Source organism: Bradysia coprophila, unplaced genomic scaffold, assembly GCF_014529535.1.
Source record: "Bradysia coprophila strain Holo2 unplaced genomic scaffold, BU_Bcop_v1 contig_235, whole genome shotgun sequence".
Classification (NCBI taxonomy): Eukaryota; Metazoa; Arthropoda; class Insecta; order Diptera; family Sciaridae; genus Bradysia; species Bradysia coprophila.
In genome coordinates, this window is record NW_023503496.1 from 1,912,954 (window position 1) to 1,936,186 (window position 23,233).

General features: G+C 37.9%; 2 protein-coding genes and 1 long non-coding RNA gene across 3 annotated transcripts; 2 read left to right on the plus strand and 1 right to left on the minus strand.

The window, feature by feature from the left end:
* Positions 1 to 11,509: 11,509 nt before the first annotated feature.
* Positions 11,510 to 16,849, minus strand: LOC119077378 (cationic amino acid transporter 3-like). Its single transcript, XM_037184572.1, has 3 exons — positions 16,579 to 16,849; positions 15,010 to 16,422; positions 11,510 to 11,625 (listed from the first exon to the last, which is right to left on the minus strand). Exons 1-3 carry the CDS (start codon positions 16,808 to 16,810, stop codon positions 11,561 to 11,563), a joined length of 1,710 nt encoding a protein of 569 aa, XP_037040467.1. The 5' UTR covers positions 16,811 to 16,849; the 3' UTR covers positions 11,510 to 11,560.
* On the plus strand, positions 11,524 to 13,421 carry LOC119077457. Its single transcript, XR_005087802.1, has 3 exons — positions 11,524 to 11,652; positions 11,971 to 11,977; positions 13,412 to 13,421. It is a non-coding gene; the product is annotated as an uncharacterized LOC119077457 (long non-coding RNA).
* A 3,235-nt stretch (positions 16,850 to 20,084) lies between the features above and the next one.
* On the plus strand, positions 20,085 to 22,871 carry LOC119077267. Its single transcript, XM_037184415.1, has 2 exons — positions 20,085 to 20,366; positions 20,837 to 22,871. Exons 1-2 carry the CDS (start codon positions 20,251 to 20,253, stop codon positions 22,869 to 22,871), a joined length of 2,151 nt encoding a protein of 716 aa, XP_037040310.1. The 5' UTR covers positions 20,085 to 20,250.
* The last annotated feature ends 362 nt before the right edge of the window (positions 22,872 to 23,233 follow it).

Sequence of the window (23,233 nt, forward strand, 5' to 3'; positions counted from 1 at the left end):
AAGTGACCCAAAAAGTTTCAGAAAGAAAATTTGACAAAAAAAAAAATTGCGTCACAAAGTGGCAGATGTTGAGGTAACCATGGCTATGAAAATAGGACAAAATCCGTCGTAAAATAATGGAATTTAAACGGAAGAAGGCCGAATCATCTGCCACTTTGTGACGCAATTTTTTTTTTTGTCAAATTTTCTTTCTGAAACTTTTTGGGTCACTTTTCGGTTGATAAAAAGTTTACGTACAGGCGCAGAATGCGTCACCCTCAGCGATATCAGTTATTTTGTAAGTAAGATAAAGGACTTGCGTCACATTTACCCTTCTGGGTTTTTTGGGGGATATATATCACAATACCGATCTGATTGGTTCATTTCAAGTCAAGCTGATTGTAGAGCTCTCGCACGGCTTACCGGCAAAGGCATTGATATTCTACTCGTAGTAGTTTCTGTCCTAGTCAATTATAGATGGCATTAGGTCTGTCACTCAGCTTACCACAGATTTCGGTAATAAAATGGTCTCGAAGAGTGCAACCATGAGCAGTTGTTAAATCAGACTATCATTGATTGTTGCAGTCACCAGACTATTGAACCCGGCCCTTTCACCAAATTCTTAAAGTATCCCACCTCCATAATCATCCGTAGACGTCGATTTGAAATTATCATTTCGTAATGTTATCGAACCGAGTGGATGATGAGGTGGTTTCTTTTTTATATATCCATCGCAACCATGCCGAAATATGATTTTTTTTCGGTAAACGTATAATGTCGAGATATTTTCCCGTCTAAATTTTTTATTACCAGAATTAATACCAATCGAACGGAGATATTCACATAATTTCACTTGCATTTCTACTCTTAGGTCTTACATAGCCGAATGGATGGGTACTGGGATCAATAGCGGAAGAAAATACATTAATGGATCTCCGATAAAATCTCCAATCTTCTTTTTTTTTCGTTTTTCGCCCGTTGAAGGTATAATAATATCTCCGTTCAGGTTGAGAGTTCTTATATTTAATGGGATTTTCGGCCATGATAATGTGTTTGCAGTCTAGCCAACATATTTTCGTATTTTGTGGTGAAAATATGGTTTATCTGCCACGTTTGTTGTCGTCGTTTCGGAAAATTTATGTCGTGTGTGCCAGTTGTTGATTAATGTTTTCAGTTGTTCCGTAGTTAACTTCGTGGCAGCAGCCATTATAGTATAGCGAGTTCATTTATTTATTAATGCAACGCTCTCCACAAAGGGTGATGGATAATGCGTGATGGAGACTTATTACATTGCCGGTGTAAAGTAAGGTATGGCAAATGCTAGTAACGTTAGTAAAAAAACCCAGGTCCAGGACTGGCCATATGTGCTCGGGCGATTTTTTTATGTTTTTTATGAATGATGAGACATTAACGAATTTTCTTTATTCAATGCTCCAAAGGGCTTTTGGGTAGCCAGTTTGGTCCTAAAAAAAACCCAGGATGCCACAAAGGATTTGTAATCCGTTAAGCTAATTTAAGTGAATCTCATCCAATATTTATCAATCCCACCACCTCCCACCACGGTCCCACCCTCTTCATATTTTCGATGTTTTGCTCATTAGCGAAAGAAAACCTCAGAGTAAGCAGCTTCCTTAAAAATTACACGTAAATTATAGCCAAATTGTGCTGTCTTCAGCTCCGTACTTTAACACTAAATAAAATTCTGAGAATTGCAGCAGCAGAACTTTAATTCGCTTAAATTTCGTGTCATGTATTTTCGATTTGAATCAATATTTATGTAGTGTGCCCTCTCTATACTGGTATGTGTTTCCTATATTCAAACGAAAATTGGGAAACTTAATGCTGAGCTATGCACAGAAATCAACTAAAATCATGCCACTCACGTAATACCACTTTCCGCCACAATAATTTCTCATTGTTGCGATTGAGGATGTAGAATACTGTGTACAGTTTCACATCCGCGGTTGTTTGATTTACAACAATGGTGAAGACTATGATAGCAAAACCCATTCAACACGGACAAGTCAAGCTATTGTGCTGTTATTGATGTATACGACGGAGACCATAAATAAAATGCATATATTGATGATCTGCATTTCCAGGCAGCCGGGGTCTTGGCTAAGGTTGCATTATTTAAAGATGGTGTTGGTGGTGCAGCATTTTAGTCTTGATACTGAATATTAATGATTAAACAGCAGTAAAGTTGGAGTTTCAATACATAACATAGTGGCTCCATTGGTGCCATAGATTCAAGTCCTTCCAATGCTAAATGTATCCTTCGGGAAATATCGTGTTTTCACAAATGATCGTTGATAATCGACCTCGAAAACTCAACTTTCCAACTTTACATTCCTATTCCGAGTTGTGTAATAGCCATTTTCATGCGCGCGTTGTGTTTTGCCTTCTTTTCTCCCGTTTTGTTTTCTTGACGACTGGTCGAATGACATTTCTAGTGAGAAAAGTGCACTGTCGAACTGTCACTTTGTTTTTGTTTTCCTAAATGGTATGGCGGATCGATGTTTTCGTTTCGTGGAGAAAAACGGCGAAACACAGCATAGCATGCACGCATAAAAAACGATCGCTTCGCTTTGGCCGTAAACATGACTGTTGTTGGACTTTTCTATTTCCTCCACTCGGTAAACAAGTAACTATTACATAACAAGGAATGAAAAGACGAGCTTTCGAGTGAATTTACTTGATCCGAGTCGAAGCCGAGTGGAAAATATGATTTGTCTACTGTAATGTCATTTTATTCATAATTGGTACCAGTGTTTCAGTATCTAGATGGAGTGAATTTACACACTGATAGATCAATTGTAGTAGATGTTACATATTGTAGTGGATAATGAATGCCACACATATCAGCAAGGTACTGAAAGAATAGGTTAAGACACTTTCGAGTTGATCACGAAGGCTGTCGAATCAAAAATTTCCTGTGGCGCCAACTAGGTTTGAGTTGACTTTTCACACAATATGTAATGAGTACGTTTACCAAACTTGATTTCACCCTACTTCGTGAGTGCCTCAAACCTCTTCTTTCAGAACCTTGCATATCCAATGCGTAAATTGACAGGTCTGTGCGCAATCAAATGTGCTCGATATGACTGACGATGTATTTTTGCATGAAAATAATGAAACTTTTGATTAAAATTGTGTTAAGTTGTGGTGATGCTGTAGAACTCGCAACGCTCGTATCGGTAATCTCACATCTAGTGCACAAAACGACCCTTTTTACTAACTAGTTAGCAAAAGAACTATTTCGACACATGCTTCTGGGTCGAAAATATTTTTTTTTAAACAAATTCCATGAACTTTCGCCGTAAGTATATTCGCCGTAACCGGTATACGAAGCTAATATTACCTTGTTCCAATAATCGTTGCCATATCCACACCTCCACCAAAATAAACGAACCAACCAATCTCTGATGTCTTACCAACCAACTTTTCACTTAAACACTACCCCAACCAGTGTGCAGACTGAAAAGGAAATAATTTTAGCCCGGATGTTTGCTAACAATTAAAAAGAACGGAAAAAACGGTAAATTCCGAATTCCCAGTTTTATTTGCCAGCGCTAAAGCACTAACTTTGACTGTGCATACATAACGAATTTTGCATGTATATTCCTCAAGCACTTCATATTTCATCGAGGAGCGCCAGAACTTTAGATTCAACGTAAAACAAAGTTATAGGTCCCAAAGAACGTAAGCTCTCAGTTTCAACGAAACATTTTTATTTTTACAATTTATGTATTTTTGCTGTATGGCTTTAGCATTTCTATTGAAATTTCCATATCCCCAAAAGCAATAAAATTTATTCATATTTAAACCGGGTCCGATCGATACGACAGAGATGGCATCCGTTAATTCCGGTTCACCTTTTGTAATCCGTTTCGCTTTTTCGGGTTGGTCTGGTCTCTGTGAGCTTTAATATTTAAAGTTGCGAATCGATTCACAAACACATTTCATTCCATTTAGAATTGTTGTTGATGGCAGCCGCTAGTTTGGCTTCTTAGCTGGATTGGTTGGTTTCTCAGCTCAGTATGAATAGAAGATCATTAACAGTACGTTTTCTAACACATGTTAAATAGTTATTTATGCCATCGAGTGGAAAATATTGTAAAAGGCACTAGATGTATGGTCTACGGCCTTGTGTGACATTACGCATCTCAAGCCAAATGCAGCACTTTGCAACTAGATTCATACAACGTTTCATGCATATTTAAGTGTGACTTAAAGTCACGGGAGTTCGGGATTCGAATAAACCCTTTTAGCTTATATTCCGACAGAAATATCCGACGATCGTACACTTGGTAAACAAAAGAATTTCTTGGATTGCGCAAAGCACTCCGAGTCATAATCTCGACTTGACATTATGTCAAAATAAAGTGTTGATATAGTACGCGTCAAAGTGTCAATCACTTTTAGGCACGAAAAACACTGTTAATTATTCAAGTCAACATTTCCTTTTGGATACAATAATTGACTCTAATCGGTGGTTCCATCTATAATTTTCTCCCTCAGCATCGTTACTACAGCGATGGAAAGATGGAGCTACTGCAAACACATCAGAACTTAAAGATGTCGTTGTATGGGTCCTGTTAAAGATTTCGATACATTTCAGTGTTGCTAAACTTACACTTCATTCAAACCTGTCAGGGATAACGTCTGTTTATGGGATAACGTCACCATAACGTTTTCGTGCTACCGAGAAAATGGGTGCTTCTCATCGGAAATAGTTATTTACGTATCAGTGGTGGACGGTAGATTTCACGAGTTGTAGCTCCAAACGAAGTGTGAGTGACAAGCGAATGTGCCTAAAATGAACCGTCCACAACAGACGTGTATTAAACTTTTCATGCTGAGGGCTTAAATTACGAGAAAAACAAAGAAACTTATGCCCAAGCCATGAAAAGTAGTCATTGTGTCAGTGGGTGAGAAATCGCTCTTTTTCCCCTAGGGATGAAAATGCTTGATTTCTTCACTCGCTACCTTCATTGAGAAAAAACGTTGTATGAAACTGAGGATAAAAGCGGGTTCTTGGTATATGATTTGTATGATACAAATTGTAGCTAGAGAATCTTTTGCCTAACAACCATTGATCACTCGGTTGCATGAATATTTCACATAACGTAAACGAGTCGACTAGAAAACAGTAGAACTGAAAGAAACATCTGGACTCTAAGCAACATCTGGACTCTAAGCAACATCTGGACTCTAAGCACCATATGGACTGGACGCAACATATGGACTGGACGCAACATATGGACTGGACGCAACATATGTACTGGACGCAACATATGGACTGGACGCAACATATGAACTGAAAGCAACATATGGACTGAAAAAAACATATGGACTGAAAGCAACATAATATGTCCATATTATGGACTGAAAGCAACGTCTGGACCATCTGGGCTGAAAGCAACATCGACTAGTAAAAGTAACTTAAACAAAACATAGGTAAAGTGACTAGCTCCTCTAGCTACACATAGCTACGCGAAGGAGACCTAACTCAAATTTTTCTTTTGTTACACTGTCAACCTTGACAGAAGAAGAAAAGAAAAATTTGAATTATAATGTGTATAAGCAACATCCTACCTAGTCTAGCCAAAATATCTTAACATATTGTGCGGGTCTGCAAGAAATGGTCGGAGACAATTGCCATTTCTCCAAAATGATTGTGTTACTTTCTGCACTATCGACGAGGGCTATATATACACGCAGCGAATATGTTCGTTTTGTAACTTGTTTATTTCAATGTTTTTGATTACCCCAACGATTTCAGCTCCAGTATCTGAATTACATATTATTGTCTTCCAAATAAAAATTTATTGTTTTATCATATGTGGGTTCGGTTTGGGTATACACAGTATGTAGACATTCGCACAGCACATTTTGTGTAATAGTTTGAGTTGTAACACATTTTGTGGCGGTTGGGATATTGTTATTGGGTTATTATTATTGTGTTTTCGAAATTGTCGCTCCAGTCATTTGTTAAATTGGGTTTGTATGCTAATGTTTTGTGTGTGCGAGAATTTATAGACTCGTCGAACCAACTCTGTTGCCTTGTGCACACATTATTTTATGGAACAATCTCAAGTGATACGCAAACCTCTCACGGGATAAATAATGATGTTGAAGTAAGTAAACCGAGTCGGAGCTGAACGAGAAACGAAACGACGACGGAGAAGAAAAAAAGTAGAATGTTGATGCACACAAATGTTGGAAAGGATTCAACCAGAGAATGAAAATTACTTACAACATGTAACAATCTTTTGTCAGAAAGCCAACTAAATGGCTGGAAAACGGGGAGTGGAGGATACGTGACAACATTTTCAATTTTCGAACAACAACAAAAAATAATCGAATAAGAAAACAGCAAAAAATTTTGCTCTCCGTTCGTTCCTTTTGTCTTAAAACAAAACGATGATGTAGCATCCTATCTTGTCAGATACATTTGTCATATCCTCCCGTGACCTCATTAATAATCTTTTGTGGGAGGAATTTATGGTTGCAGTTTCTGAATTTCATTTTCTCGGTTAATGTTTCCCATTCTCGTTCTCGTTGTAAATAATTGGCTAGATATTTAAATCAATGGACGCGGTTCTTTTTAGCGATAACGGAATGGTTCGTGGAGGATTGTAATACGAAAAGATGCATATCATCGCAATTAGCCACAAACGGGGCCGAGGAGGGAAGTTAATGGGAGTCTAAGCCACTATAGAAATGATAGGACAATCTTAATGTTAAGACGACGGACAAGACATTCGATCGCTCTTTCAAGCTGAGAGAGAATTAAATACGCATTTCGACGTTTTGCATTCCAAAATACAATTCTTCATCAGGTCATAGCGACAGTCATACTTGATACATCGCACTATCGAACAGTATATCAATTTACACATGAAAAAGTCTAGTGAAACATAGTGGAAATGCAATTTCAATTGACTCCCTCGTGGCCAGTCTGTGTTAAAAGTACCAATAACTGAAATTCAGCAAACACTCAGTCTTTATCTGTTAAGTTGTCACGTGCCAAACTACTACACATTGGTATTGCTGTAAAGCTGAAGTCCTCCACATGCATAATAATATAGTATATTTCTTGGAATATGAAATATTTTTATTTTATTAATTCATTTCATCAATGTCAACATGCCCCCTGACTACTTACATTTACAATTGTTTACATTACAATATAAAAAGGACAAGATTTATAAAACACAAAAAAACATGACGTTTAAAAGCAGCAGGTAGATCTGATTTGTGTGACCAAGGAATAAGGACCAAGAAGATGCGTTTTGCGTCAACGAGCCACCTGGAAAAGAACGGATTAGCGAGAGCCAATCGACTAGATAGGCTCGGTTTTGCACAAGTCGATGAGACTTGGAGTTTAATATTTAGAAGTCGTGAGACCAGATTAGACTAATCGATACGGATTAGAGAGAGAACCATTGGTTCATAATTGCATAATTGCAAGATTAAATCAGTGTAAATCATGACATCTTGGTCTTACCGTTCAATTTGATTGGAATCTTCAACATTTTTACAGTCGCTTTGAATGATTCACGCGGCATGCCCTGGAACCAAAGCTGTGAGAAACGGCTAAATTCTTTGCACATGTTATTTATCGGTTCATGATATCCATACTTTGTCCTGTGATCATCAACAACAAGAAAATCATCAGCACGAGTAGGGTGAGGGTTTAAAACAATCTTCCTAGCTAACTGAGGGGCGTCAAGATTTCCGTTTAGAAGATCAGAAGCGAAAAAAACACACGCATTAACTCTACGTCGAGCTAGCGGTTCAACATTGATCGATTCACACCTGTCGATATACGGTGGAAGTCTGTGGTTTTCGTCGCGCCGTTCGCCGAAGTGCGAACATCAGAAACTTCTTCTGGATCGATTCAATTCTATCAACAAAGGTTCAACATACTCAATACGCATTAGATGTGTGTGCACGCGCGGGCGAAGCCCAAGCGAAAACACACATCGAGTGTGTATTGGGGTATTTCGAAAGATATTTTTCTGTAATAGTGAGAGTGTGTTGGTGCATTACTTACCAACCGTTACTTTCCTTCTCGACCGTTTACTTTCCCTACCGACCGACTCATATCATAACTCACCAAATAATTGCATCAGTGAGGTCATCTCCCTCGTCCAAAGTTCATATTTATTTATTTATTTAAGCCAACGGCTGACACCTACTGGCTGTAATTTACAACATAAGAATTTACAAATAGAATAAGGTAAATACATTAAGCAAAACCGGAGGTGAAATTCGGCCCAGTCGACCCGTCGGAGCCTCGTTTCGCCTTTTGCTTCGTCACTTGATTGAAACTGATCGATCGCGTTCTATTTCGGAAATTCGCGGTCCAGCAACGCACAACAGTCCACGTTCCATACACTGAATGATCGGGTAACCGGTCCATGTAAACAACTCGCATGATCCTCCATTCGTGTGATCGGTCCACGCAGTCAATATGGAATAAGAAAAGAGCAATTCTTAGAAAGTACAGTCAAGAAGACGTATGACAAGAACTATGAATAACGGCCGAAAGTGAAACTGATCAGGTGGCAGAAAGAATAAATCCATGCCTTCTTAACGTCTGACTCGTCAGATGCATAGATTTAACCGTTTAACCGTTCGGCCGTTTATCATCAAATTTTTTGAAGTTAATATTTGCCCCGGAGGTACTCGACCTCAGTTTTCCTACGAATTTTTTGACTTTTGGCCGCTTACCACCAGCCAGGTATTTAAGATCAAAAGTACCTGAGACTGGTTTTGGGAGCTAGGCACCAAGGCATAACTAGACACATATAAAAAAGTCCCGGAAAAATAGCGTCAATTTTGGTCAGTCGAAATTCAAAAGAATCCCTCTGTTGATGTGATGCACTTTTGTAAATGTGTCATTTCGACAACATCAAAAAACCTTATGGAAATTAATTTTTTTTAGACAAATCAGTCTGAATCCCGTAATTTAGGAATCAACCTTGGAACACCTCACTTATATCGAAAATAACCCAAATCCATCGAAAAATCCGATGGAAGTTATGCAGTGCGAGCCTTATTTTCATCCAAACATCAATATTTCGAAGTTCAATATCTCGGCCAATTTTGTAGCTGCAGTAACATGTGATAGCTCGTTATACTCGTATGGATTCCTAGATTCCAAATATCATAGCTTGGGGGTCGTTAGAGTTAAGGTAGGGAAGTCAAAAAGTTCCTATAAATATGCTCCACCGTCCCCAAAAATTTTTTTAAAAAACATTTTTGGTAGTGAACTTGCTAACTCGCTAACTAATGTTCCGGCATGATACTGCGCTATTGGTAATTATATTTCACCAATAGCGCAGTATTTGTACACCATTGGAATATAAGTTGGCAACTGTGGACTGTAAGCTATTTCTCAGTCATTTTTCAACCTTTTTTTCTAACTGTGTATCTTTAGCATTCATTTTTCACAGAAACCTCTCAATAACTTTTTTATGCTGCTGTCGGAGTAACTACTTATACCTCTCGAAAAGTATAATTCCATCTGCGAAAAGAACAAAAGATGTGTACTGGACTGGCATTGGATAAGGCCATACTATCGTAAAAAGAATTGATTTTCATCTGCTTTATACCTGTGTGTAATCTGTTTGCGTCCGACAGGCTACAACCAACGTTGGATTCAAACAGTATATCGTATCACATAGGGTTCATTCATCCTACAAACAAACAAAAATGCTGGACAGTTCTTCCCAGACCGTTTTACATTTATATTCGGTTAATTATGTGATCTTTTTCGCAAGTATAACTACAACCTCACAGCGTGTTTTCGTACATAAAAGGACAAGGTAGGTGATGCGTATACACTGAGAAAAAAAGGAATGCAAATCTCGCATGCATTTAACGTAAGATTTTCGGAAATAGGTTTCCCTAGTTTTTTTACCTTTATTATAGAGGATCCGGGTCAGAACGTTTTTCACATTACTGCAAGTTACTGTTGCACATAGCCACCACGCGAAAAGACCTTATTCAAATTTTGGTTTTGTTCTTTTGTTTTTCACATTTATTATATGACGTCAGCGTTACTTTGTACAACTGTCAGTTGAAAATATTTAAATTTTTGGCGCACTTATAGCGTGAATATAACAAAAGTAAAACTTTAATTATGTCTCCTCAGTGTCGCTAGCAGATTTAAATTAACAACTCGATGCAAATGCATTTTTGTGAGTCAATTGTGTGTTCTACTCCTCAAATATGCCCTTGAATCCAAGCTCGGACGCCATAACAATATATGGCACTTTGGGGAACACTTCTGAGAAAGTTTAATTTTTCTGATAAAAATAGCAAGGGGCCCAGTAAGCTGACAGCTCGTGAGTGGATGTATAGTCGCTTTCAGTCAGACTCTTGATATTGTGACAAAAACGTAAATTTTCTTTCCGTGTATGAGGTGATACCTCGTATCGTATACACATCTCGGAACATGAACGTAATATCGTCTGTCAACCCACATTCATGTCAAATGTATATTTCTGTTCAGCATATGTACATACAACGTTGTTATGTGTCACTACATACTCATATGATTTCATGTTCAACCTTCAAGTACCCACTTTTACCAGTCACACCTAACTACACCCACATTTCACATTTAATATTATACCTGACAACTGCTTTCTCTTTTTGTTTGTTGTGTCGCACATTTCGAAAACTCGAAAACAAAAGCTTTTCAATTTAGATAAGGTGAAAACTTTATCTGAGAGGGAGAGGAGTGAGAGTTGAGCTCTTTCGGTTATTAAATTATTTTGTTCCATTTTGTGAGATTTGCTTTTGACTTCAATGAATTTCCATTCCACTATTTTAAGTAGCATCCAAGGGAACATCGGCAAAATTTAACAATCAATTGATTCAAGTGCATTGAAATTTCGTTTACATTTTCGAATTATGCGAGCCGATTGCTTCAAGATTGGTTCAATAGGCCGGTTTTGAGTGAATGAGTGATGATTCAAGAATATCTTTTGTTTCAGTCAAATTTACAGAATTAAGCTCTTATGGCACCAGTAGTAGAACGTGTTTTACTGGATGATTATGATTTCCGCAGAAAGACGATTTTTTTGCATTTCAACTAATGCTTCGAGTTATTTAGTTTTTCGTTTGGGTATAGAAAACCTCGGCTGGCCCAAAGAGGCGCCTCAATTTTTCAAAAATGTCATAGCTTTGAAGTTGGCTCACAAAAAAATAGAGCGCTGACATTAGTAATTTTATGACGAAATGTACTAGAAATGCAATACGAAAATCTATTACATTTGGGCCTTAGTTTCCAAACAGCATTTCCTTATGTTTTTGAGTGAAACATTTTGTGGAACCGAGTGTGGAACCTGAAAATTGAAAACTGATTTTCCGGACAAAAGTTCACGTTTTATGGAATAATCATCGACCAAAAGGTCATTAAAAGTAGGGGTTTACTTCGGTTGACTAGAATCTCAAGCGACTCTGCTCTCTCTGCTGAAAAGACTCAACATTTTACGGAATAATGCGCCGATTTTGAAAATTCGATTTGTTTTTATTGAAGCTCAAAAATCTTGCCATAAATTTACTTAGACTGTTTTCGAATCTCAGATGATGTTCGTATCCCATAAATGAAGTAGATCAAATAACCTGGAACATAAAAACGAAAATCTATTGGTATTTTAGCTGGAAGCCATGATCGAGTGATCTGCTGACAGCTTATGATAATATACATGGAGTTTGAGTTTCGGGTCATTTTGCCCAGAGATTGGATAAGTTGATACGCCCATGTCGAGATAGAATGAACATGCAATGACAGCTGCTAAATATGAGAGAGAATGGAATCAATTCATGCAATTCTCTCCTTTAGGTTCCAGCTGACATTCACATGTAGGGAGAGTGCATTGCGAGAGAAAATTTTCATGTCTTAGGCAAAATTTTACCAGCTTGATAGGAGAGTTGATAACAGATGGCGCTGGTTTCGTCGGAGCAAAGGCCATCTGTTATAAACTCTCTGAAACCAGCACAACAGTTGTATGCTAGTGTTGGTTCGCCTTACAGATGAAACAACGGAAATACAACGACAACGGATCTCTGTATTTGCCTTATTCTATCTCGCCACAGGCGTACCAACCTATCATTTCGCTGGTTCTTGCAAATTTGCAATACCTCAGAGTTGCTATACTTTTGATCTAGAGCTTGAGTGAAGCGCCGCCTTTCTTTCAGTATTGCACTTACAACTTCCATTGCTCCTTACGCTTGATTTCCACCTACCAAATAAGTACTTAGTGTGAGAGACAAAATTCAATTTTTTCAATTTTTGCTTTGTTTGCTTCACAGTTTGCCCTATCACGTAGTACTTTTTGTTGGGTGGAACCAGGGCCTATTTTTTAGAAACATCGTTTCTAAAGTTTCTTGAGTTTCTCAAAGTTTCTTAAAGTTTCCTAAAGTTTCTTGAGTTTCTCAAATTTTAGAAACTTGAGAAACTTGAGAATCAGGAAATTTCAATTATTGTTTATTATGAAGAATTCAGCCAAATAAACATCAGACTTTATCATAGTTGAATGATTTCAGTATATTGTCGAAAATGCATCATACCACTCATTCTGCTTCGAATTTTAGCTTCTACTGTTCTTCGTTTATGCACAGGCTTTTGTAGATATACCTTTAGTTTAATTCATTCATTCATTCAGCTTAATTTTCACTGAAAATGTCGAAGTGTACGTCTAGAAGTGTTACGATGGTTTTCGACTGTAACTTACATTATGCTTCTCATTCGTCAAAGCTAAGTTCAAGTAGTACATTTTTGCGTGTAACTCGTGCAATATATAAGTTGGCCAATGGTCTTATACTGGCTTAGCTCACACATTGTCTGAACGACACAGAAAATTGTGCACTAGGAACTCACATTTCACGGATGAATGGAACTTGGAACAGTATGTAAGTTGTCTTAGCTTTGGTCTTTATAAATAGAACTATTTTTGATTTCTTATACTTTTTAGATCGTATTTATACTCTGAACTAAAAATCTTATTTTCCCATTTAATGCCGTCACTTGCTATTTTTTTTATTTATATTTTTTATATCTCAATGTTTATCTTTGTTATGTTTAATTATCGATAGAGAGAGTTGAATAGTGTTTGTTAAATCGAAAGGATATTTGTACAAGGTTTTTCCTTTTTGTCCTGCTGAATAAAATTGAATTGAATTGAATTGTATTTGTCTTACACTATTAATTTTAGGCGATTTCGCGAAAACCGTGAGATGTAAAGTATTTTGAACTATCGAATTTTAGGCTTTAGAAGAATTTTCAAACGCCATTTATTGAAATGGTGAAGAAATTAGGTCTTTACTATTTCTTTCCAAAAACTCAATTTTTCTTTGCTAAAAAATAGTGGGGAAGTGTGACAAATCCAGTTCTTGGATAACGAGTCAGAAATGAAATTGGTTCCTTGATTGATGTTTTACGCAAAAAATTATGTAATAAAAATCGAAAAAACTTAATTCTGCTAGCTCGGTGGACATTTTCCATTCAAAAATTTTATTTTATACACAAACAATTCTGTGCTAAATTGATGAAAGCGCCACTGACTTCGTGATTAAGTTGAAGGTTTTCAAAGACGTGCTAAATAGAAAGGTGTTCTAGGGAGACGCGATTTTGACTAACCTGCCCAGAAGGAGTAGCGAGTAGCGTATCAGGATTGAATACAGTGAATCTCAATTATCTCAAATTATATTAATTTCACACACAATAAATTGTATCAATCTTTAATTCATTGCAAATCTTTCACACGAAACGACAAGTACTTATTTTAGCTACATCGCTTATCATTTATCAGCTTGTTCATCGTGGAATCACCACAACAATATGCATTTAAGATGTACATTTTAAGAAAAAAATGAATTTGTATTGAACTTGTGCTTTCCAAAGTAACAATGCCTAGATTAGTGGTGCACTCGACTTTTTTCTTAAATATCACAGAATTCTATGTAAATAAAAAATATTTCTTTGAGATTTCCAGGGGTGGAATTACGGCTGCATTTTTCTATTCTCTACTCTACCTAGTAGAGATATATTGTACACATTCTGTGAACAGAAAATGTACAAAATGTGTATGTAATGTAATTTATGTTCACCCCAGTGCAATGATTCAAGAATACGAAGTTGTTTTTCGATATTGTCCACAAAAGTTAAATCTTACTTACACGAAAAACAATTAGGAAGAGATCTCCTAACTAGATATTTTTAATTTAAAATGAAAAGTTTCCTAAATTTCTCAAATGTTTCTGAAGTTTCCCAAATGTTTCTCAAGTTTCCCAAATGTTTCTCAAGTTTCTAAAAGATTCTTAAGTTTCCAAAAGTTTCTTAAATGTTTCTTGAAAGTTTCTAAAAAATAGGCCCTGGGTGGAACCCATACTTTAAGTGTCCACTCCACTCAACAAAAAGTACTCCGTGAGAGAGCCGTGAGAGCGCAAGCTGTCAAATAAACAAAGGAAAAATTTTAAAAATTAGATTTTGTCTCTCACACGGAGTACTTTTTTGGTAAGAGGAAACTAGACGTTAATGCTTGATTTCCTCTTACGCCGTTTACGCTCTGTTTGCACTCCGTTTACATTTTAAACAATAAAAAAGGGACGTGGTTTAGCTAAACGGAGCGTAAACGGAGTAAGAGGAAATTATGCATTATGCTTTATTTTCACTTCAAAATTTTCGTCGTAAGGAGCTTCGTGAAGGATTTTTATTGGTTAAAAAACAAGAGAGACGAATCGCAACTAGTAGAAATCCTTCACGGTGCTCCTCTCTTACGGCGAACAGAGAGCCAAACGGCGTAAGTCCGCTGGCAGCTTTAGTTTCCTCTTACCAAAAAAGTACTCCGTGTGAGAGACAAAACTGATTTTTTTCAATTTTTCCTTTGTTTATTTGACAGCTCGCTCTCTCACGGCCCTCTCACGGAGTACTTTCTGTTGAGTGGAATGGACACTTAAACTTTACAACAGCGACGGAGTGACGGAAATATTTATTTCTGTACTCACCTACAACCAACCACACACCGAACCGAATCCACGTAGCCGCATCCAGTTGCAGCATCAGGAAAATATTGCAAAAGATGCTGAAGCACGGCAGAAACGGTACGAACGGAACTTTGAAGGATATGGTCAGATCCTTGTCGACTGGCTGAACAAAATTCAAAAAGACAATTGCAACCATTGCCGCACCGACTATCGAAATGCCCACAATGTTGGCGGTTGTAAACGGCACAAATGAAACGAGGCAGCCGAGTAGCGTAGAGAGTATTGCGAATATGACAACCAAATATTTTGTGACAATGGCTGATGTTCGTGTAGGCCGTGACGATGAACGGAATCGGAATATGTCTTTCCACACAAACTGTGAATCTCCAACCGTATCGTCAGTGGTTTCTATGTATTCGTAGCGCAGGATCAGCACACAGATGGCAACAATTGTGTAAGCCAAAAGTGTTCCGATGCTGAGCATGTCCACGAGTTGATGTAGACTGAAAACGGCCGCCATTATAGCCGAAAATAGTCCTGAAACCAATGTCGCAATCACGGGAGTTTTAGTCTTCCGATGAACGCGACTCATAATCCGAAACAGGACACCATCCGATGACATTGCGTACAGAATGCGTGGTAGAGAGTACATTGCACCCAACAGACTTGTGCACAAGGCGAACACGGCTCCGATCGAAACCGTCCATTTGATTTCAATCCAACCGATTTGGTCGAAAACGTGCGGAAACGGAGCTTCAGGGTTCTGCAAGTAGTACGGCCACAGCATAGTCAGTATCGTTGAAATTGCAATGTAAACGATGACACAGATGAGCAGTGTGAGTATCATGGCCATCGGAATGTTTCGCTTGGCATTTTTTGCCTCTTCCCCAGCTGTTGCGACGCAATCGAATCCCACGAACCCATAGAAACATTTCGCAGCCCCAGCTAGAACTCCGGCTATGCCAAACGGCATGAAACCACCGTCACCACCTTCGATGCCATTTGGGATGTCTTCTTTGGCTATTGACCAGTTAGATGGTTGTGCCTTAATGCTGCCAGCGACGACCACTACGACTATGGTTAGCATGTTAATTACCGTGAACGTACTGTGAACGTAACTGGACTCCTTAACTCCCGCTGCCAGAATAATCGTCAATATGGCCACAATGGAAAACGATAGAATGTCTGGATATTCGGCCAGGAAATCCACATTCATTGGCATCACGCTGAGCCAATAGTTTCCCATTTGGTTACCGGTCAATGCGTCAATATAGCCGCTCAGACCACGTGCCACCGACGAAGCACCGATTACGTATTCCAAAATTAAATTCCATCCGATGGTGAAGGCAACAAATTCACCAACAGTCACATAAGAGTAAATGTATGCTGATCCAGCTCTGGGAACGCGGGCAGCGAACTCAGCATAGCAAAGACCTGTAAACAATTTTCTCAATTAATTTTGCGGTTCCTTCGGACACTGAGAGAAAAACGGTAACCTGATCATTGCCCACCATTCATTGAACAGTCGGCAGTCATTTCAAGTTGTGTATTTTCTCTCAGTGCACATGGAACCATTTGACTAATGTCAACCGGCGAATGCAGATGCAAATGCGGCAAGTAGAAATGAAACGACGACAGCCGGTCCAGCTTGTTCTCTAGCAACACTACCAGCGAGTACATACACTCCCAATCCTAACGTCGAGCCAACGCCGAGTGCCGTCAAATCGAATAAGTTCAAAACTCGCGCAAGCTTTGTTTCGTCATTGGTGTTCAGGGGCTTTTTTCGTGTTAACGCTGTCCAAATGGACGGGCAGCTGTTCATTTTCGGAAAAATAAAACCCGACTGTCACATTGTCATAGACCATCTCTTTACGGTGTGATAACATGATACTAAAATGTGTTCACACGTTCATCAGACGCTGGTTAATCTTACAACGTAAAACAATAAGCAATGTTATAGTACTGGGACGCGTTGAGCGACCCGTTCGATAGTAGCACTAGATGAACGACTTGAGTTCATATGACTGAAAATTGTGACTTGTATGATTGCTACGAAAACAGTGGGTATCGTGGCTTAGCGCTACTAGTTACATCTAGTTGAAGATTTGTATTCAGCATTCAGCAACGATCGGGAGTTGCAATAGCTACATTCATTGCCTGAAGTCAACTCGGTGTACATGATGTTACTGGTTCGTTCATAGGTGTCCCATTTTTATGTTTAAAACGATAAATTTTAATGCCACATTGTACACAGGCATAAAACTCTCCTTATCTCAATTCTCAAATTGCTTTTTGTTAATCTACATTGATTATCTCTCGGCTCAGTTGTTGAATTAACTTTTATTGGATATGTACCTAATTCAATAACGATACTGTTGTAGACATTAGCAAATAAGACCGTTACGAAATTGTAAAATTTTCGGTAAAAATAAACTTATGACGCCGAAGCTGAATAGCTTATAATAGCTTGGGGGTCGAAAAGCATTCATTCTTTGCCTGAGCATCTAAAAAGCACATAACTCTAGAGTAAAATGAAAAGTCAAGTTTACGTGTGATTGTTGACCTCGGCTTCGCCTCAGATTAACAAAAATTCACACGCAACATCGACTGTTCACTTTTACTCCCAAGTTATGTAAATGACTTTTTTCAGCAGACGATCCAATTTTCCATACTCCTTGGGTCTATTGATGAAATAAAATGTCAGACCGTCATCCATAGAGCCATAACTTCAACACTATTACAATGCAATAACAAAGAAAAATGAGTTGTGGTTATGGTTCTATGGATATAACATCGGCAAGGTAAATAAACATCACAGCCGGAGCGGTAGCGGAGGCGTGACGCAATAAACCTCCCCTAAAAAATGACCCCAAAGCAAAATCCGGGAGGAACTAGTCACCTATATATAGGCGAACTTTTCAAATTTTCCATTTCGATCATAATCAAATCACAATTACTTACATATAAATCTACTCGTCCATACGAGTTCAACGAGCTATCACACGCTACATTTGAAGTTAAATAGCCGGAGAAAACTCAATTTCAATTTCACGAGTTTGTATGAAAGTTGATGGTTCGGCCATGCAAAAGTTAATCAAAATTATTCACGCCGGTATGTAAACGTATGTGGTTTTTCTGTTCTCGACTCTTATGCTCAAAACAAACGAGGCATTTAAAACGTGTTTTGGTCCTAGTTTTCATTGACAGATGCAGCAATCGCGATTTTGAATAGAAAAAGTTCTAACTTCATTTGACAGTTTCGAAAATTTCGTCATGAAAAATAGGACCAAAACACGTTTTCAATGCCTCGTTTGTTTTGAGCATTAGGTGCGCAGTCATGATGATAGATACACCAAAAAAAAGCTTAGTTCATAATCTTTCCTTTTTTGTTAGTCACTATGCAGTCTAAATTTCACGAAATGAGAATTTAATGAAATAAAATTGCATATCCGTCAAAAACCTTTACAGGAATAGGTGACACAGTTCCGGAGGTGAACTTCCAAAACACTTGATATCGGTTTTGGTGACGCATTCTGCGGCTAAACGCAAGAACTTTCAAACAAAAAAGTTTACAAAGATAATTTTCCCTAAAAAAAAATCTGCGGCACGGTGGCAGATGTTGAGGAAATTACTCTTAGGAAAATATGAAAATAAACGAGTCCTACAAGAACAACATTCATAAAGAAGAAAGCCGAATCGTCTGCCACCTAATGCCGCAGATTTTTTTTTTAGGGAAAATTATCTTTGTAAACTTTTTTGTTTGAAAGTTCTTGCGTTTAGCCGCAGAATGCGTCACCAGAACCGATATCAAGTGTTTTGGAAGTTCACCTCCGGAACTGTGTCACCTATTCCTGTAAAGGTTTTTGACGGATACTAAAGGTAACGCAAACCCTCAGGCATACGGACCCCCAGTTTCGGGTGAATATAAGATTTGTTATGTTGCAACCGTGACGTTTAACATACTAATGTTGTTGGAACTGCGTTGTTTAATATTGAGTTTTGCATGGTTTTGCATGTGCTACACAACATAACAAAGTGAATTACACTTGTGTTCAACATTATAATAAAAATTATATTTTACCGAAAGTAGGGGTCCGTGTGTTCTTGCGGTTTCGCGTTACCATCCGTCCGCGTTCGGCTCATTTTGTTAGGCAATGAAATTTCGACACAAAATGTATATATAGTCAAAATTTTCAGCTCCTGTGGGAAAATGTATGAGAATTTTAGTTCACCGATTGGTTGTATACTTGACCTAAGATGTCTGTACCTAATGAAATTCAATTATTCAGCACTAATTATTTAAAATTGTTGTTCAACACTAAAAGTATCCGCAACATCAAATCGAAATACTCGTTTGCCGCTTGGAACAGATATGCGAATGTGTTTCATGGACAGTACTGTCGTTTTTTTCACAACCAAAAAACATCGTGAATAAAAGCGCTACAAAGTTAATTTAAGAGCAATGAACTCTTTGCGAATTTGTAGCCTACATTTAGGCGGAAAAATAATCTTTTTTTGATGATTTCTTTGAACTATAATCTTTTTTGGAAAAAGTAAAAATGTGTGCTGATTACACAAATTTACACAATCTGCAAAGGTTTCTTCAAGTGGGATAAGTTATGACTCACATTTTTCCTTTAAAGTAACAAAAGAAAGTTCAAAAAAAAAGATTTTGGTTCAGAGAAATCATCAGAAAACTAATATTTTTCCGCCCAAATGTAGGCTATAAATTTGCAATGGGTTCAATGCTCCTGAGCAACTGTATTGAAAGTATTTTCGTTTCTGAACGAGCTCCTAAACGGACCTCATCATAAGTTTTTAATATTTGTGGGTTTCGTTTGTTTTAGTTTTATTTGTTTCGCATGTGTTCCACCTTATAGAAGTAGCGTTTATTCAATTCCACACGTACGACTCTCTTCACTCTCTTCTTTTGTTGACAATATGTAGAACGATGTGGAACAATTCAAAGTGTAGAATGCTAACTAAGTAAAAACTTCAATTGAATTGAGTTGAGTTTAGTCGTTCTTATGTACATCTCTCGTTCACACGTCCACTTTCGTTGCTATGGTGTATATACATTTCGGCTTAATAAAGACTAAGAAAAGATAAGATATGGGTGAATGGAAGTGACCGATATCATTCGCATTTTAACACTCGTCGGCGTCATACCAATTTCTCGGGAATATAACTCACGAAATTAAAATTATAATCAGTAAAGAGTGGTATGAGATACAGTGAAGTTATTCATCGGTTTGAACAATCATGGATGACAACACAACCACCAATCAAAACCACCATAGAATTTTGGGACCTTATACTTCTTCAAACACAATAGGAAACGTGAACAATGAATGTTCTTACAGAATTATTAATTATAAGTAAGTAAAATCTGTCCCAACAAGTACATGTGTTTGAATGTGTTTATAAAAAAAAACACTTCCATTAAGGGAAGACCCGTATGCAGTGGAGACACTGTATTAGGTTAGCAAGGTTTTTGGCAAACTGATAAATTATTCCATTCTGAATACAAAATGGTTCTACGACATCCATGGGAAATGTGTAACTAATTTAATAAAAAATGAACATCCAAAAGCATTTGCATTTACGGTGTAGCTTTCGTCTCGTTTGTACGAAATCATTCATTTTTTACAGTGTACGGTTACGGTAATCTGTTGCATGGCTGTTGGTTCAAATTTAGGACCATTTGAAAAATGTTGAAAAATGTAATTTTCAAATGATGAAATCTGGTTTTTGACAATTGAATTTTAATTGTCACAAACCAGACGCGATCATTTTATTTTGCTTTGACTTTACAACCATTCAAAGTCTGCAAACTTAATATTTTCAGCGTGCCGGTACCAGGTCAGAGTGGCAATGGCATACGTTTTCGAGTTGATTGGCCAGAAATGAATTTTACTGGAAGAACAACAGATTTGCATGATCTAAAGCAATTTTTCTCGGCTGCGCCTCCATCAACAGCACCGTCAATCGCCGTTGTGTCTGGTATGGGTGGTATTGGTAAAACACAATTCGTACGAAAATTTATCGACGAAAACCAATCGAAGTACGCAAATATTGTTTGGATTGATTCGGAAAACAACGAAACAATTATCGATTCGTTCAAACGATTGCTGGATGATATATTAGACGTACGGACGAAGAATGCAAACGGAAACGAAAAAGATGCTAAATCCATTATAGAGCAGGTGTTGCAGAAACTGTGCTACCGAAAGACTCTGTTTGTCTACGATAACGTCGAATCGACAAAAAGCATCAACTTTGTGCTGAGGGTGGCTCCACCGACAGGTGAAAAGCCACATATTGTAATTACGTCACGTCTGCAAAAATGGCCTGACGGGATCAAAGTCATTCAGCTGAAAGTATGGAAAATGGCTGAATCAATTGAATTCATTTCCGAAATGTGTCAGGATTCTGAAAAGGACTCCGAAGAAGATAAAATTGCTTTGGCAGAAATATTGCAACATTTTCCGTTGGCACTGAGACAAGCCACAGCCTTTATCAACCAACAGCGAGAAACAGATGATTTCCCGATTTCCGAGTACATTAACAGGTACAATGACAACGCATGTGAAATGCTTGCCTCAGAAATTTGTGAAGAGTGCTCCATCAATCCCTATCAAAAGACTACATACACGACATGGGACATTACCATTGAAGCAATTAAGGCCGACAAACGTCATGGACAGTTGGCCATTAAAATTTTCAAAATGATCGCATATTTCGCTGCCGATGATATTAAACGAGATTTCTTTCACCGTACTGAAGTTGGCGACGTTAGCCAACAAGCCGGTTACGAAGTCGATTTAAAATCGGCGGTGAATCTTTTAGTAAAATATTGTATGATCGACAGTCGCGACAAGCAAAGAATATTCAGCATACATCGGGTAGTTCAAGATGTGACAAAATTCAAGTCAAAAGCTGCTCACGAAGAAGAGCCAACACTAAGAGATGCTCTCAAATTGATATCAAAGTGGATTGTGGAAGCGAATGCAAATCAAGGAATGGAACGTGTAATTCCGTTGCATTCCATTTCCGTATTCATGTCGGCAATAAAATTGCCAGATTTGATGAAAGAGTTCGTGCCATTGGCTCTTGACATGTTACATCTGTTAGTGAATTGTAGCGTGTACGATCAAGCGTTAGAATTTGGAGAAACAATTATTGGGCCATTGATTGATATTTTCGGACCAAATGATGGACTTCTACTGGAAATTCAGCATTATATGGCTAGGGTATATCTGGGGAGTTTGATGTTTGATCAAGCGCTGCAAATGAATTTAGACACTTTCAACAAAAGAAAGATTCATTTTGGTCCGGAGGCTATTAACACTCTAAATTCTCAGTCCCAAGTTGCCGATTCATATGAAGCCTTAGGAGACGATGAAAATGCACTGCACTGGTACAAAGAACTCCTTGAGAAGCAAAAAATTGTTTTGGATGAAAATCATCCAGACATGCTCGAAACCATGTGCAAAATAGCCACTTCCCTAAAAGAACTGGGTCGACACGATGAAGCACTGCAATTGTATGAAGAAGTTCTCGTTAAACGAAAAACCTTATTCGCACCAACGCTATTACCACAGTTTACAGTAGAAGCAAACATAATCTACATATTGAAGCAAATAGGAAATCGGGAGCTGAAACTCAGAACTCATCCAGACTGCTTCAATCATTTCACAGGATGGATCATTAGTGATAGGAAACAACCAGCTTCCCTCGTGGAAAAACAAAATTTACGCAAGGGTTTCTTTACTCATCTTTCCAGTAGCAGAAAACAATTCATTCACACGCACACAACCACATCGACTTTCTATCATCATCCATTGTCGGTGTATGAACTTTTGCAACGTCGAACCGAATGACATAAGCCTGATTTTGCCCCAATAAATCGTCATTATCTGAAATATTTCGCAGCAATTTCTATGTTATAATTTGTATACTTCTTACTGATCCTACTTACAACGACGTACGCGAAATTATTCGCCACAACAATACCAAATGCCAAATTTTTCTGTTATGGGAACCCTTCGTTTCATTCATAAAATCAGATAACCTGTCGCTTTTGCATCGAAAAAATTGATTTCTAACACAGTAGGTTTGTTCCAGTAACTGAAACTCGAACTTTGACAACCCGAACAACGTCAATTTCATCCACAACAACGTCGTTTACGTCAAAGTATATAAACACTGAAGGTAATGCAAATCCACAGTTACACACGGATCT